A 17,994-nucleotide genomic window follows, 5' to 3' on the forward strand; every position below is an offset into this window, starting at 1 on the left:
AATGAGCTCTTTCTTCCCCCTCCCACCGCCATCTGCACAAGGAGCCGTTTTCCATAGTGCTTTGGCCCTGCCCTGATTCAGACTTTGTCTTCTGTAAGGAAATGCAGGTGTGTTTCCTTAGGCAGATGGGATGGGCCCCTCTAATGGGGATGGTTCAGCACTCATGTTCGGCTCATCAATCCCCTTGGGCGATACTCTTTCTGTCTGCAACCCCCTCACCCTGCCCCCTGGGTAGGCTTTGTTAAACCAATTGGTCTTAGCTGTATGAGCAAGGAACCCTTGAGAGGGCACTGATGTTTTTTGTGTGTTCTGTCTCCCGATTCAGGTTCTCCTCTTTCCCTGTGGTTTTATATTGGGTTTCTGTGCCCACGCAAGGGGAGTTGAGCATACAGGCCTGATCTGCTGTGTGGGCTCGCTGTTCTCACTTAGAAAAGGCATGAGCATCTAAAGTGCCAATGATATATGATATGATATATTTTATTTATATCACATCCATACCCAAGTGTTTCAGGGAGCGAGCCTCCTGCAAGTGGCATTGTTGGGAAAGTTAAGGGATCATCCCCACAACAAACCTGGCTGGTGGCAGATCCTTGCCCCCTTGGTGACACCACCATCCACCTGAAAGGTGAGGGAGGGGACTTTGTCTCATGACGTAAAGTCAATCTAATCAAATCACTGGAATACATATCTAGTGTTTAGCATTACCATCCAAACATCACAGTATTAAATGTTAAACCTCACAATTACATTTTCTTTAATGCTTTCGGTGAAAGATCACACATTACAAACAAATAAAAGACAAATGAGTATCTTCCCCACGAACACTTTTATTGCTTAAGAACCATAGACCTGGCATGGGCAGGCCCTCAGACGTTACCTTGAGTGTACAGAAACTGTATGGTTCAAACGTTATTGCAACATGGCACATTAAAATGTCAGAGTTGTTTCCATCATTGGAAAATACGCTACTTGCACAAACCCAATTTGTCTTGTCGAGAAAAAAATCTGCAAGCTGACATAAAATCATTCCAGATAGTAGTGATTAATACAGAAAAACAACATCAACTTAATGCCATCACACAGTCGGTGAACTCGGTAGTGTTCTAAATGAAATCAATAAAATAAACATTTGTGTTTCATCAACATGCTTTCTAATCACTTTTTAATATTGTAGTCGTCAGTGGGAGGAGAATACTTGTGGAATGACATGAAAGTAGGTTGTTTTCTGCTACTCTGCATGGAAAATTAAGACGCTGCCGCTGATTCACAAATGAAAAGAGGACTGACTCCCACTTTAGATTTGAAATGTGTCCACAAGTAAACCTGACCCAATCCACAATAGGAACCAGAACCTCACATTACTGGAGCATGTGTGGGTGGTGCCCGTGAGACCGCAAAGGGAAGATTCTCAATGTTTGTAGTAAGCTGCATTTCTAGTTCCTTTTGTCAGACAATTAAGCGGCATGTTACAGAAGTGAGTATTACACACACACAGTGGGAGTTTGTACTACTTTCCTTTTGTGAATCTGCCTCCTTACGGTCCATATTTATTTGTGCTAGTGGGGTCCCCAAGCACACTGCTTCTTATTCCACAACTCCCAAGCTACTGTTGTTTAACATAGAATAATACTTGGCACCATGATACAGTAATAAAAGACAGATTTTCTTTGTACAAAATTCTTTAAAGGTACATCCAAGACGACCTAACAACTTCACATTCAGTCCTTAATACATAGAAATAAGTTATTGTGAGTGTAACAAAGTGAAATTGCTAACCTATAAGTGTAAATATATTATATGTCTGCTTTGAGGAGGTCATGGTTATATATTATTTGCTCTATACTATAAATGTGGACGGTTGATGTACACAAAACTAAAACTCAGAGACTCAAATACTTTTTTCTGATATGGCACTATTAGGTTGCATAAGGGAAGGGATGTTCATTTAGCGAAGGTGGGTATGGGAAGGTTTATAAATTATGTTAAAAAAGGTTTTCATCTATAAAAATGAAAAGCAGTTGCTGTGTGATTCAAAAACCATGTATCATGGCAGTGAAGTCTATACCATGGGCTTCTCAGGTTAAAATATAAAATATGAGAAAGAAAACAAACTATCCTAATACAAATGACACACCATGATCCACACAAAAATACAATGTAAAACCGTTAAAAGGTTCCATTTTTATAATCCACTGTACAGTACAAAACCCCAAACAGTAACATACATTTAATATACGGCGTGCACTTTTTTCTTAAAGTTGAATGTTCTGAAGTAGCCATTTAGAATTAAATATCCTCCTTTGTTTAAAAGTTGAAAAAAGTGAAGTCTAAAATCCACAATTTCCCTGCTATGACAGTTTTGGCAACATGACTATGGCATGAGAATGAGGGTTTGACAATATTTTCTGGATGCCACATGAACATACAAGACAGTGAGGTATGTGAGACTTGCCGCTGAACATAGTCCAAATGCTGAAGCATAGTGTAAGATCAGCAGTCTAAAATCGTGGCACTACGGGCTGGAGTGTACCAGTACAGCTGTAAGGATGATGCAGCACTGAACTTCCATGTATACTCTATCTTCGTGGTTGCTGTTGCATGCTACAGGGTGGTTTCTCGAAATATATTTTCATTACGTGCACATCTTTTTCCTGTTGGTAAATAGACAGTTTTAGCCACAAGAATCACAGACAGAAACAAATGGCATTAAAGAAATTAAAATGGAAGTTCAATGTAAAATTTATATTTACCACCACATCACTGCACGACACAACACTTGTGCACATTTGCATTTGGTTTACCTGCCCCGGCGGCTATTCGGAAGGACAAGAAGACAGGCTGCACAGTTTGTGGAGACAAAAAGAAAATAACATGGGATAAAACAATGATGATGGCATGTAGTGTGTATAAGCAATACAGCAGACCTACACACCTTTAGTACCAAAGGTGAAATACATATCAACACATATACTTTTTCACTAAAACAAAAAAGTTATTCATTTACACAGTTATTCATTTTGGGTTTAGCAGAAGATACTACATAAACAAGAATGTGCACCGGATGAGACGTTGTCCCTTGATTGTGATGTCCTCTCCATTTGTCTTTCTACATATCTCCGCCATGAGCAGCTTTAACAATACTCTTATGATGTGTATAATATATAAAATTTCATTTTGAAGTTTTAATCCAGCACAATCGTCTTAATAAAGGCTCATAGTAATTTAGTCTGAAACCAAAGAAGAGTATACTGGACTTAACAATGCTGACTTTTCTTGAAAAATTAACATTCTAATACTGAACACATTATGGCAAGAGTATCTTTGTGTTGGAAAAGAGTGCACTGGGGTCGACCCTATAGTGAAAGGTGGTATATGTATTTTAAAATGTGTATTGCCCAAGGATGGTAGCACATTCTTCCAGCTAGGGCCAGAGAATTGAGGACTGACTTTTATAAATAATTTGGGGTTTTGAAACCTGCAACATGAAACAAAACACCACTTTAGAGCACCATGTTGTACGTTTGAGGAAGTTGAAGTGTGTGTGGAAGGGGTGGTGGGGGGTAAGGTGCACTGCAATTGAGTCATCTCAAAGGCTAGCTGTCCAGAAGGTCCAAACTACTCAAATTAATTAAATATCTTAAGATCAGTCCAGATGATTCTGAGGCATGAGTTAAGGAGTTGTGATCATCTTGGACTGAGTAGGTAGGTGAAGCAAGGGGGGGGTCACTTAATAGGAGACGAATTTCTTGAGACACCAAAGTAGCCATAGAGAAACTTGAAATGTCACCCACTGATTGTTTCGGGAAGTGAACTGGTGTCTGTTTGACCTTACCACCTTGAAAAGTAAGCATGAATGTCCATATCGGTTAAGCACTTGGTCTCTCAACTCAGGTCCCTAGTTGCCTATGGGGCTGGGGGTTGATCCGAGGCCTAGACTCCACCTTCATTGTGCAGTGAGGGGAAAGATGATGCTGACAAACATGGAAATAGGGGTTTGACCAGTTTGTCAACAAACCAAAACCAACTCTTTGTGGAGCTATGTTAGGATGCAAACAAGAAACTTTTGAACTTTGAATAGAGCCACCTGTGATTCTCCTGTAGTCTCATCCTCTTTCGCATTACAGAAAGTATTTTGTGCTGCCAAAGTGACCAGGTGATACTTGACGAATTCTGCGCAAGGGTAGCTCTCTGCTAACTGTGACGATTCGCTAGGCATCATCACTTCTCCCCAGGAAATAGCCCCTTCTCATGAGGTTAGAGGGGTGTGGCTGAAACCCAATTGTCCCCCTCTCTCATCATTCTACCTCTGGCCTCACTCTACCTCTGTGTACTGTTGTCAGGTCAAGAATGCTTAAACGAGGAAGAGTCCTAGGAATTCTGAAGAACAAAGTACTGGAACAAGTTAACACTGCCGAGGAATGAAGAGCGAGGGGCCAAGTATATCGAGGAGGGACTGGAACCCTGTTGCCAACCACTGCCAGCCATTAGCTATAAACATCATAGAAGGACCAAGCAAATGAGACAAAGTGCAGGGCCATGGAGAAACAGCTGTGAGAGACTGTAGGTGTGCACAGCGCAGAGCACAGGAGATTCGAAAGTGCTGGAGGTACAGAGAGACAGAAGACGCTGGCGATCGGCCGCGTCTGGAGCTGGAAGGGTCTGCTGAAGCAGCCCTTTGTGGAGAGGTGACAAACAGGCGAGAAGAAAAAAGAGACAGCCCAGAATGCTGTCCCTTCACTGACAGGAAGCCTAGATGCTGAAGAAGCACAGCAGCCCTTCCGCTGCCCCAGGAATACCAGGGGGCGTGCCACGGCCCCACAGCACGTAAGGGGGAGCACAAGAGATTCAGAGGGGACACAGGGAGATGGGAAAATCCTCCTCCTACTTATTACAAAAATTGTGCTGAAGCCACGGACCACCAGGGAAGTGTTGAGGACCCGAGTCCCAAAGCCAGAGTGAGAGTCCTTCATTGCCGTGGCATTCATAAGACAACTATCCACCAGGGAAGGGATGGGGACCCCAACCGACAAACCCAGAGCCTGAGAGGGAAAATCCCTGTGGTGTACAGAAGACCACTGTTAAACCCAATAATGAAAAGGGGCATCAGAACTCATCTTCCTCAGCACAGTTGGTTGGTCACCATTGCTAAAATCAAGGGTTAAGAGAGGAATACGAGTCATCTCCCTCGCTGCAGTACTTGGCAGGATAACAAACCAAATGTGCAGAGTCCAAGAAGAGAAACCTAGGTCGAGGAAACAAGTCCAGAGAGATACACAAGTCATCTTCCCTGTGGCAGTACTTGGTAGGTTAGTGAACCAGGTCTGACGACTCAAAGAAGAAGAGCCTGGGCCTGGGACCCAAACCCAATTGGAGTTGTATGTGGTATTGAACAGAGGAGACACTGGAGTATCCAGGGGAAGAGAGTCATTCCCCTGGGCATGGTGTGATTGGCATATTGTAATGGGAAGCATCACGGGGAGGGAGTCATCTTCCTGATAACAAATGTAGGAAGTAAGGGCACGCTTCCAGCCAGGGGAGGGGAGCCATTCCCCCAGTCCATTTGACTACAAACTGTAAAGGATCCCTTCAATCAGTGGAAGGAAGGCATTCCCCTGATACATCAACAACCCAAGATCTTGTTCTCTTTTGTTTGTTTGAGGACACGTACAACCAGGGGAAGGGGGTCATTCCCCCAGGTGAACATTGTTTGAACTTTGCTGTGTTGAGAATATACCAACATGGGGAAGGGCGTCATTCCCCCTGGTGAGAACTATTGAAGTTCCTGAAGTGAACTTTGATCACGAACCCAGGAGAAGGGAGCCATATTCCTGGGCTACAAACACTTTAGCCTTATCTGCTTTAGTTGTAAGTGTGAAGGAAAAACTAGGGATTTTGACACAGGACAGTGGACATTTAAGTTAACATGGACATTCTGACAGATCCTTTTTAGTCTTTAGTTGAGGCAGGGAAACCCCTCATAGATATAGGGACAGTTAGGCCTTTCTCTTTCTTTTCAAGAAGAATAAAAGTCTTTGCCAACCATCATGCCACCTTCTTCTGCACCCTTGCATAAAAGATGTTGATCTCAGAGGGCATATTCATCGCTTTTCGATTGGATAGTTGAGAAAGATGGGAAGTTGCAAGGGATTCAAGGCATTCGCTCATTCCTGCCTGGGCAAGAGGACCGCTGCACAGTGATGTCCCAGGCCCTCAACCATCAGGCCTGGGAGACCCACCTTGAGGCATGCAGACCCTGCTACCCATTCATACAAGACACAACGAGAAGCTTTAGCTCCATGCAAAGATGGCAGATGCCACAGACGACCCCACACCACTGCCTGCATCACAACGACCTGATTGGCCACATCAGGAACTTCGTAGCTCACCTCCAGCTAGCCGGCAGGTGATACCGGACCATGTCGAAGGCATGCTTCCAAGGCATTCGCTCATTCCTGTCAGCACTTGTCTGCGCCAGGCCAGCTGCCTCCCTACTGTGACCCTGAACTCAAGTATGCTATACACTCACTTTCCTCCTGCTTCAAACTCTATTTGCCCACCCTTGAAGGAATTGCCTACTCAACCTTTCTGATCGCCTCTCCCTGCCCTTCAATGTCCAACCTTGCCGCACGCAGCCGGGAGCACTGCCTAGGTAAGCCCTCATTGCTGCCACTCGCCTATATGTTTGTGTTATGACTAGCTGCAATTACTAGTATGGACCGTGATATCCATCAGACAATTGCTGCCATATTTTTACTTTACCTAACATTGCCGGTACTTCATGGCACCCCACCTCGCACCAAAGCTTGCCGGTCTGTAGTAACGTTACCTTTAAAAACTCTGGTTAATGCTAGTACCAGCAGAGGAAGCCAACACCCCCCCCCCCCCACTGTACTCGGTAATAGAAGATTATCTCTGTAAACCTTAGTTGTTTATTGGGCAACCAATCAATATTTCATGTGCTTAAATCTTCCTTGTACCTGTTCTCCTCTCCCATTTCTCGTACTGCTGATTCCTCTCTGTAACTCCCTTCTTCTTGACCTTCACTACTCAGCCTGGATTGATGATGCTCTGCTCACAGCACCATATCATAATACCACTTGCACACCGATGTAGCCCCCTGCACCATGAGGCGAGGCTGTCCCAGTTTGCATACACTAGTTCCATGTGATAATATCCCTGCAAAAATGTTGCCATACAAGAATGGCGCTGTTTTTTGGATCCTATGGGGGACACCCCTGCAACCCCCATATTTATTTAAAGGGAGTGGGGGACACCCCTGGAACGCCTTGCTCCCATTTACCCCATAAATTATCCCCATAAATAATGTCGCCTATGCAATTTCCCGGCGAATATATGTATGGTGACATTATTTATGGGGATAATATTACCTGATACCCATACACATACCTATTTTGGCTCATTTGCCTGTCTGCATGCCCGATGTAGCCCCCTGTATCATGAGGCAAAGCTTTCCCAGTCTGTACACAATTAACTATTTTGTCTCATATACTTTTCTGCACGCCTGATGAAGAGGTGTGGTGTGTCAGTCTGTATACACGTTTCAAGTCTATCTGTAACCCTTATGCATGTTCTGGCCCTTTTCTAGAGGTACCACACACTTTCTGTAACTAGTGCCTAGATGCCTCAGGGTTTTGTGCACTGAAATAAATGCAAAATTAAATAAATACATTAATAAAATAGAGACTATTTAGGGATAGTGTCATGAGGGGTTGCAATTTGCCAGTCTTTTTCCTGATATCGAAAACCTTGTTTGTGACGAAGAATGCAATGCTCTAAGCAATCTCAGTGGTTGGTGATTTATAAGGACTGGACTCCAGGTTACTAGTAAGTTCATTAATTATCTTGAATAAGTCAGAGGTAATGTTCTGGGCATGGCTTCTGATATCCTCTCTTGGATGTGTGCCTCTTTTGTGCCCTTTTTTCTTTTTTTATTACATTCAAATGTGTTTTTGCAGTGAACTTTTTGGTTGGTGGAAAAGTTCCACTGTTTCTCCCATCTTCTTCCCTCTCTTTTATGAAGAGGTGGGTCTTTGTCATACTACATATTTATTTATTTATTTAATTTGTTGATAGCACCCAAACCCGGAAGTATCACAGCTCTATCTTACATGGTTAGGAAAAAGACAATTGAAGTAGATTAGTTGCTGGGTTACATTTTATATTGACAAGAACACAACAGTTGAAAATAGAAAAGTTGCTGGGTCGCATTATTAGTACGGTTGCAGCACTAACGGTAAGTAGAATACAATTAGGTCTATTTGTTGAATACAATGGTTTTGAGTGTTTTACGGAAGATCAGGTAAGATGGGTCGTCTTTGGTAGATGGAGGGAGAGCATTCCAATGAGTGGGAGCAATACATGTGAAGCTGGCTCCTCTGCTCTTTGTCTGGTAAATCTGGGCATCGTAAGGGAAGAGGCAGATCTCAGGATGCAAGGATTGTGTTTTTTGGAGATACGTGTAGTGAAGTAAGTGGGTGCAGTATTGTGGATGCAGCAGTGGGTGATTGAGAAGATTTTAAACTCAATATTTGCCTTGATTGGCAGCCAGTGAACCTCACATCTCATTGGAGAGATGTAGTCAGATCTTTTTAGGCCCCAGACAGCTCGAATGGCGTCAGTTTGAATCAATTGAAATTTAGTTTGATTTTTGGTGGCTTTGCAGTAATCCAATTTGCTGCATGATAATGGCCCACGCCACAGTAAGGCAGCTGTTCGGGGAGAGGAATTTTCCACAGTGGTTGATGAGTTTAGTGGAGTAGGAGGCAAAAGCTTGGTTCTATGTCAGTTTTCTGCCCTCGAAAAACTGAAAAAGCACATGTGGGAGTTTAAAAAAAAAAAAATTTGGGGATTCCACCCCTGAGTCCCCATTTCCTTCTTTTTTTTCTCTCTCTCTCTCTCTCTCTCTCTCTCTGTCTCCCTCCCTCCTTCCTTCCCTCTCTCCATCCCTCCCTCCAGCCCTTCCCTCCCCACACCACCCCACACCCCCCAGGGCCCCTCCTCTTTGTCTCACAGTGCCTGTAACCCCCTGAGTGCACCCATGTGTGTCATAGGGGCTAACTGTTTGATTTCAAAAGACTGTTCTGTGAGGTCACAAAGCAGGCTTTCTAAATAAATCTTTTTTGTAATCATTTTTATTTAACTATTTTTTGACGGTGAGGGAACAGCTTTTACGTGTTTGAACATGGTGAGTTCTGAGTCTAGGTGGACTCCCAGGGGCTTGACAGAGCTGGACACGTGGGTGATGTTTCCATCAATGGAGAAGGAGGAGAAGGCAGTGTTTAAGTGTTTGCGAGGGTGTGGGAAGACTATGATGAGGACCTCTGTTTTGTCAACATTTAGGCATAAGTAGTGGGTAGCCATCCAGGCCTGAATCATGCTCTAAATCCGGTTGATGTTGGTTGAGTCGAGGCAGGGATTACCAGTGAGTTTGAGGAGAATTTGTGTGTCGTCAGTGAAGTATGTGTAGGGGATTTCAAGGCTGTCCAAGTGGTGAAAGAGCAGCTTAGTATACTATACAAGGTGAGAGATAGGCATGATCCTTGAGAGACACCATATGGAACGAGGATAGGGTCAGCCGCTTCTGATCCGGCAAAGATCCTGGATGATCATTCACTCAGAAAATAGTTTATCCAGTTGGTTGCTTCATTGGAAAGGTTGAAGGTGGAGGAAAGATATCATGGTCAACAAGGTCAAAGGCCGCAGAGAGGTCTAGTAGGAGGAAGAGGGTGAGGTCACCTGCATACCGAATTGGTTGCTTTGATACCAATATTTTTCTTCTATGTTATTTGATGAGTTAGGATGTCTACTGTTTTCTGAGTAGTCTAGTATAATGAATATATTCATGCTTCTAGGTCATTGGCACCTGGGAGATGGGATGGTTTAAAACCTCTGCAAAGTCATATTTTGAGATTCTGTTGTAAGGTCTGTAAGTGGTATGGATAACTTACTCATCTATGAATGTGGTGTCCAACATGTGATTCAGGGGAGATTTGCATGAAATGAGATTTTGGTCATACCCGAAAAGATTGGAATCCTGAGTATACATGAATGAAAGCTCTCTAGTCAAGATTGCATACATGGTGTAGCTTTTCACATGAGATGGGGCAACACAGGCTGTGCTTGTTTCCATAAAGTGAGCTCCGACGTCTTCCACACTGGGTTTAGAAAGTGATGTACTGAACATTCCAGGAACACAGCCAGAATTAATCCAACTTTCTTTGGGCACTCTGTGCTTCCTGGTTCCTGTTCTTGCACCAGGCGAGCCAGAAAACCTTTGTCATGGGCAGATGGGAAGGAGCAGAATGTGGATCGCCGCTGGAAGATAAGACAGATCTTTATACGGATGAATGCATACTGTTATGTGTATGTTTCTGTGAGTGAGCGAGTGTATGATGTATGGATGTGTGTGAATTAGTTGAGTGTATGTTTGTGCAGGGCCTGGGCCACTGATTCTGGCTGTGTGTGCTGGTGGGGGAAATAAATAATATGACATGGCATTTTTTAGGTATCTATGATACAGCAAGCATGATAAGTGTTTTTACGGTGTTAGACTGACATTTTGGTGCAGGCATTCTAGCAATGTCTTACTGTGGCATGGCACTTTTCACCAGGCATCTGGTTTAAAGCAAGCATGATGAGTGTTATAATATGGCTAGTCTGGGATTTTGATGCAGTCATTATAGTTACAATATCTCACTGTGGCACAGCATTTGTTACTGGGCATTTATGAAAAGTCAAGCATGATAAGTGCTATTATGTGATTAGATTGGCATATTTTGGTGCAGACACTGTAGCTATAATTTCTTACTGTAGCGTAGCCTTTATTACAATGCATCTATGATAAAGCAAACATTGACAAAAGTGTTATTACATCTCTAGACTGTCCTACATTGGAGTAGCCTGTTTGGACATGTTTGCAAATTGTGGCATGATATTTTTAGCAGAAAAGCCAACAGTATGCTCTTACATGGAGAAAAGGACATATTTAGGTAGAGCAAGCTTGGGCATGTCTTCTAATAGCATCATTATTATCATTATGTGCAAAGCAAACAGGAGTTTCCTCTTATATGGAAATACTGTCATATATTGGTGCAGAAAGCATGGAAATGTATGGTCATAGCCAACGTGAAAAGCTTTTTATACTGTCAGATATTGTGTGTAAAGGCATCATGGAAATGCATTGGGAAATGCCCCTGTGCACTGTTGGCGACTTGAACCTATTGGATTTTCTCGTTATTTACCCGAAACAAATGATTGGAAACCGTCTGTATTTTTAGCCCATTTTCCTAAGAAAGTTTGCTGTATAATGCAATATTTTAACCCATTATTCAAAAATAATTATTTGGGATAGAAAATCCCCCCTGAATCCTACTTGGTTGGTTCAACCTCGCTGGCTACACTAGGTCACTCTGACATATTTGTGAGAAAAATGTACACCACTCCAAGTAAATAAATCACCACCAGTCACTGATTACCTGTGTAACACAGTTAACTTTCTAAAACAAATAAAAAGAGCATGATTCGAAAACCATAATGTTGTGTTATCTGCTGTTAATCAGGTGTACGGTATTGTACTGACAATGTATTTGTTTCACAGGAGCACCATTCCTTAAACATAAACACTGTACAAGAGCAATCCCAAAATGTCGAGCAATCTCATCCCATGCTGTTTTACAATAGTAGTGTAATAGAATGCAGATGAAGCCTATTGGTGAAAGGGAGTGGGAACATGAAAAGAGGCAATCAATACTCATGGTTCAATTATATGCAGAGATATACAATGATGCAGATCAGTTAAATTACATGCAACAATCAAAATGTTTGTAAAGCTGTGACATGTGTGATGTTTGCAGGGGTGAGGGTGCCAAACTAAGTCTCATTAGCTTCTTTTTTATGGATAGGCGATGAATTTCAGTGTCATTGAAAATCGCTGAAAAGTGGCTACATGTTCAGTTTGTGAAAGCAGTGTGTTCAAATAGCAGGGATCCAAGAGGGCGAAGGCACAACATTGGAGTTCACACAGGGTGGGCAGGGGAACAAATAGGTTGAGGAGGGATTTAGATCATAGGGTGCCAGCGAGGGTGGAGCAGGATATAGTGTTAACTAGGTCAGGGTCAATTTTGTGGATAGATATGAAGATCAGAAGAAGGAACTTGCATAGGCACCAGTGTTCAACGAAGCTCAGCTTATGCTGAGGCAATGGGTGTAAGAGGGTGTGGATTAAGGGAGATTGCAGAGAGTTGAGGTTGAAAGGTTGACTACACTGTGAAAGGAAGTAAGGGGAGTATTCATAGAGGATGGAGAAGTAGTCAAGCCTGCAGAGCAACATAGTGGAAATGTTTTTTTTGCAGAGTGAAAGGTGAGATGGGCAGATTTTGTGGGTGCTTAGTAGGTTGAACCTGGCTGCTATCTCAGTGGTGGTGATACAGAGTTGATTTTAAGATCGCTATCAAAGCGATCCTAGAAAATGAGAGCCTTAATGGATGAGTTGAGGAGGTCAGCTAGAAATGAAAAAGAAGAAGGAATAAGAGGTGGGACTTTATGGGCCAGGAATAAGATTACCTATGTATTAGTACAGTACAGCATCTGGAAGTATAGTTTCATCATGTTACTGTTGGTACAAAGACAGTTGAAATTGCAAGTGGATAGTTCAACGGTGAAGGAGGAGAAGGTGGAAAATATGTGGGTTCCACTCAGAAAATAGGTGGTGGGCAAGTCCAAGGGAGGAGATCGGTTTTCCTAAGAGGGGAGGTGTAGAGTCTGAAGAAGAATTAGAGAAGGAGAGGCCTTATACAGCTAGGAGATGATATAATGAAGGGTTCTGTCATGCAAGCAGAGTACAGCGAGTCCATGGTGGAGAGAATGATAGTAATAGTATTATAAGGTTTTAATTACCACTTCATTCTGGAGTCCTCCTGATTCTAAACACTCTAACAAAAACACTTGTTAGCACCCAGTGTATCAGCGGTAGAGTAATGATGGACTCAGTGAACACTGACAGCATTTGAACTTGCAGAGTGCAGGCTGGATCCATGTCAGCAGAGGGCACTTAAGCCATGTGTTATCTGCCTTGATGGTCAAGCGTATTGGAGGCAGCAGAAAGATCAAAGTGGATGAGGATGGAGGAGAGATTGGAGTAGTGAGCACTAGTGAGGGAGTTGGAGACATGAGAGAGCCATGTCTTAGTGGAATACGTTCTGCATCCAGAGTTGAGGCTCTCACAAATCTTGTTATCCTCCAGGTAGGTGGTGATCTGGATTAATATGCCATGTAGTATTTAAAGAATGCGTACTCCATGTTTTTTGTTTTCGGGGGGTCAACATCTTCGAATGGGAGACTGTTTGACAAAAGACAAAGTGATGGGTCGACTACCCCTACCTTTAGTCCCAGAGGACCACAAAGCTAGAACCAAACTAATCTAATTTAATTTAAGATTAGTCATACCACAGCTATTGTACATTGAAATAACACAGGAGGTTTTATCAAGTATGTCTTTATTAGTATTCTCAATAGTCTAAGGCTGTTCCACAATTACAAGTTAACATGCAGGAGTTCTGGGCCCCACAGGCAATGACTAACCAAACACAATACATTTCATAACAGGCTTCTCAAAATGACAAGTATCCAGCTCCCTTAGTCTCAAATGCTGTCCTGTCCTCTTGTCGACTGGGCTCCTTCTGTTAGAAGTCCTGTAAGATAGAGAGAGAAGTGGTGTCCCATCCTCTCTCCCAAACCCCTGGTCTTTCTACCTGGGGTTTCAGATCTGGAGCGCCTCATCCTCTCTATTCTACTTATGATCTCCCTCACTTTTGGCATAGCATCACCATCTCATACCTCCTACTGCCTTCTGTCCCAGTTTTGGGCTGGCCTGATCAGCTAGAACCGTTGGCTATAAGTCTCACCTGTCCTCTTGTTCTAGTAGTAGCTCCTCTTCTTGTTGTTTGCTCTATCACTTTCTTAAACCCTTTGGACACAACAATTCTCCATTCTGCAAATATATTTCTACATCCTTCACCTTCAGGCAATAGTATCTTCACTCTGAGATCTCATTCTATATCACCTTCATCACCCCTCTGGTCACAGCTATCTCTGGTCTCCAAATCTGTGGTTAAGTCTTTCATCCCCTAATCACAATCACTGGGTGACTCTTCCACCCACTTTTCCAAGTCTGGGGGTGGCTCCTGTACCCCCTCCTCAAAATCTTTGGGTGAACTCTGAAACCCGCTTCCAAATCTCTGAATCCACACTCCTCCAGTCTCACTTTGGAAGTTCTGCTTATCTGTCCTCTCTACTTCAAACTCCTTTTTGCAGCTCCTTTGCCAATGGACTCTCTCTCCAATTAGGACTCTGTCATACAGCTGTCTGTCTTATATTCTGTGATCTCTCCTCTTCCATGGGTGGACCTTTGGGTGAAGAGCAGCACCTGTGTGATTCTGTGCGGAGATCTGAATGATTGATTAATGTGCAGCAGATCTGAATGGCTATAAAGGGAATGATTATCTATATTAAGGCCCTGAGCTGGAGTTCTTGGTTCCCCAAGTGTGTGAATTCGAAGTCAAGAAAACCTGTGGTAAACATGAAAAACCATGTTTCCTTAGAATATAACCCCTGAGCACAGACAATAAAGCATTGTATCCAGCTACTTTTATTCAGTATTTGAAAATGAATTCCCATAAAGATAAATGTACAGATTTCTATGCTAATGGTTTTGGGTATGGCTGATTGTTCGTAAATAGAAAGGGGGCACTTTGCATGTCCCCTGCATTCCTGAATGGACTCAATGAGGTCGTCTTCGATCCCCCTGGTACATGCTCCAGGTCTAAAATCCTCTAGCTTTGAGTTGTAACCAACCCTTTCAACCAACCTCCCAGCTGTTCTCAAAGATAGGAAGGGGGACTTTGAAACACAACACACAAGGTGGGTTCATCTGGGTGTGATGATGCTGGTGGTGGTCTGGATGGAACATAATAGTGTGATGTTCTTTTTGATCTGACACAAGAAGGCTTGTCGGAAGGAGACTGTGCATGGATGGTGGGGCAGGATTCTAATAATAGTACAGCCTTTGTGTCTGTAGTGTAATTCAGCCCATAGTCCTCAGTATCACTTCTTTACAGCATGCTTGTTCTAGTTCGGAATCTGATGAATCAAACTTCTTGTCTTGATCATCATGTCACACCCTTGGTAAGCCGCTGGTCTCTCTGGAGAAGATGGAAGGGTATCCAGCATGCTTGCCGCTCTACCTCCAAGATGGTGCCTAAAGAGACATTTACTGTTCAATTTGTGCCAAGTCCGACCCGTTGCTTCCTGTCTCCGCCCACCGCAGACTCACGGCCGGGATATCTGCCTGAGCGTTCTGTTGAGCTGCACGTCACTACTTCTCCTTCAGGCTTTGATGCCTCGTGAGTGTTTTCGCTACATCCTTGTCTAAATTGCATCAGGTTGTCTTTGCTTAACTCCCTTCCCTGTGTTTCGCTAGATCTGCAGTTTCATTTTCACCCTGGGCTCTCTTCCCAACATGGACCAATCTCTGCACCCGCTGCAACCAAATGGGTACGTGTGTATAACTGACAACTACTCGACTACTTCAATCGTCGGGAACCCGCTAACTTCCTACCTCTGTCCTGCAGAGCAGAATACCCCCTCAGCGCTCCACAGACTCCTGCCTCCTACCTCAATCATATACAAATCCCAGACCTAGATCACCAGGCTAATAAGTGTGTAGCTATCCATTGTGACACCCGCTCTCCTGACCATTCTCCCTCCTGCAGCACGGAGCTCCTCCTATCCAGCTCTCCACAGACTGCCAGCACTTTCATGCACTCAGACTTTATACTTAACTTCTCGTTCTCTTTTCCCCCAGACTAAATCAACACAGGACTAGAGGGGCAGTGAGAAAAAGGAGTCCAGAGACATCACCACACCTAGACCAGAAGGAAGACCTCTGCCAGGGTTTTATTCCCCAGAGGGTTTCACCGGGAAGCTCTGTTCCCCTGCCCCCTGTCCACAGGGCAGGGCCATAGAGTAGTTTACGGGGACTACTCATAGTCTCATTGCCGTGTCTAGAACATGTCAGTGTCTGCTATCTCTGCCGCTTCTTGATATCAGTACATGTCTGTGATATATCTTCAATGTCATCATTACTATCATTTTTATTGTCTGATGTGTCAGTGTATGGGGCAGAGATTCCTGGGATTTACATTCTCCTCCCACTGTTCAGCTTTACTCCGGGTTGTTCTTCTCTGACCTTTGATGGATAATATCTGCACACATCCCCCTTCTGCCTCTGAGATAGTAGATAGAACTGAAAGTTCATCTTCATCTATTGCTCTCGGTGGATGTTCACTGTTGTTGTGCAATACCTATGTTCTTACTTTCACTGGTACATGTACCCCAGACTGACTTATGAGGGGGGCAGAATGCGAGTAGAACAGTGCATTCAATTGACCACATGTAATTCTGGCATCCCCAGTGTGCATAGAAAGTGCTGCTGTAAAAGTGAAAAGAACATGAACAACATGACCCTTCCTGTCTCTGGATTATTTGGGTGCTGACAACTTATTCCAAATATAGCATTCACTTACTGACTGGAATGTCACCCACCAACCTGAACACCTGCTGCTTCCTCCCACTAAAATGAGGCAAGTGTTACTCTCCCACAAAATCATGGATTCCCAGCCCTTCTTTCTCCACCCTCCCGGTTGTCACACCAAGGCACATGTCTCATCCAATCACTTCAAGAGGCAGACACTTACTGGTGCTTCACCCACCTCTGGGAATCAGAGCTGCCCCTCACCAAAACCAGCAGGCGAGCATGACTCTCCCCAAAAGCTGCCATCACAGATTCCTGGCTCCTCCTGATCCTCCTCTCAGGTGTGAACTTATGGTACATGCCTCGAAACTCACCATAAGAGATGGACACTGATTGCTATGTAATCCACCTTCATTAGGCTCTACTTCCCCTTCCAATAAAAATCAGGGAGCGTGGATCTCTGACAAGCTGCCCTCAGGGATTCCAGGCTTCACCTGCTCATACCTCTAGGTGTCACCCAATGGAATGGGTCTACTACATTCACTTCAAGGGACTGATAGGTGTTGCTCACCTCCCCAAATTCCTGTTGCTTCTTCCCACCAAAATCAGGCAAGCATGATTCTTCCACAAGCTGCACTCAGGAAAATCAAGTCACCTATGTTTGTCCCTCACAGTCGCCCACGCTACTCTCCTCTCTCTCTCCAAGTCCTCTGCAGATGGTCACTGTGTTGTTCACCCACTTCAAATGACTTCACTTCACCCACTTCAAATGACTGAATGTGTTAAACTGCCATGCATAACAAAATAAACACTAAATCTAACTCTCTGACTGGAATAGAACCAGGGTTCTGTATGCCAGATAGTGGGAAAGCGGAGCAGAATGGACAATGGTATATGGTTACACACTTGATGCACAATGAACTTATAGTGGGTAGACTTTGTTTATTCAATAAGCAATTGTCTGCCTAAACAGGCTTCCTGTGTCATGTATCATTTTGCAACTGGTTTAACATGTGTTTTATCATCCCCCAAGAGTCAGCAGTTGAGGGATTCTTTTGTCCTGAAAAGTCCGAAACCGTGATACAAGACAAGGGTTAAAACCGTGGTACAAGACACAGGTTAATGGAACATGGTGAGGAAAATGGACAGTAGTTAATGCAACATTAGGATCAATGCAATTGTTCTTGAAACTACTGACATTTGATGTGGCTTCTCATTCACAGGAATATATTTGGCATAGCACAAGGACATGCTGACAGTTAAACAAAATAAAAGCAGGAAACAGAGGATCTACAATGCCGTATATGAGTTGTGGACAGTTAAATAGTGTCAGCTTGGAATATATATCATGTCCATGTGCATGAAGACAAGTTGGGGCAGCTGGAGAAGGTGTTAGGGTTGATAATAGGGGAAGAAGTCTCGAACATAGATGCAAGCCTGGGAAG

At 43.6% G+C, this 17,994-nt stretch overlaps 1 protein-coding gene across 2 annotated transcripts in view; it reads right to left on the bottom strand.

Annotated features, from left to right (window-relative positions):
• Nucleotides 1–807: 807 nt before the first annotated feature.
• The window catches only part of INPP5A (inositol polyphosphate-5-phosphatase A), a 3,154,590-nt gene continuing 3,137,403 nt past the window's right edge, over nt 808–17,994 (bottom strand). Inside the window, exons 15-16 of one of the 2 annotated variants that reach the window (XM_069611412.1) lie at nt 2,802–2,838; nt 808–2,651 (exon numbers count right to left, since the gene is read on the bottom strand). In XM_069611412.1, the coding sequence (XP_069467513.1) occupies nt 2,602–2,651; nt 2,802–2,838 (87 nt within the window). In that variant the 3' untranslated portion in view covers nt 808–2,601. Of the gene's footprint in view, nt 2,652–2,750; nt 2,839–17,994 lie in introns of both variants that reach the window. The other variant, XM_069611413.1, reaches the window with a different exon arrangement.

The sequence above is a fragment of the Ambystoma mexicanum genome, chromosome 8 (assembly GCF_040938575.1).
Source record: "Ambystoma mexicanum isolate Mex_15411 chromosome 8, UKY_AmexF1_1, whole genome shotgun sequence".
Classification (NCBI taxonomy): domain Eukaryota; kingdom Metazoa; phylum Chordata; class Amphibia; order Caudata; family Ambystomatidae; genus Ambystoma; species Ambystoma mexicanum.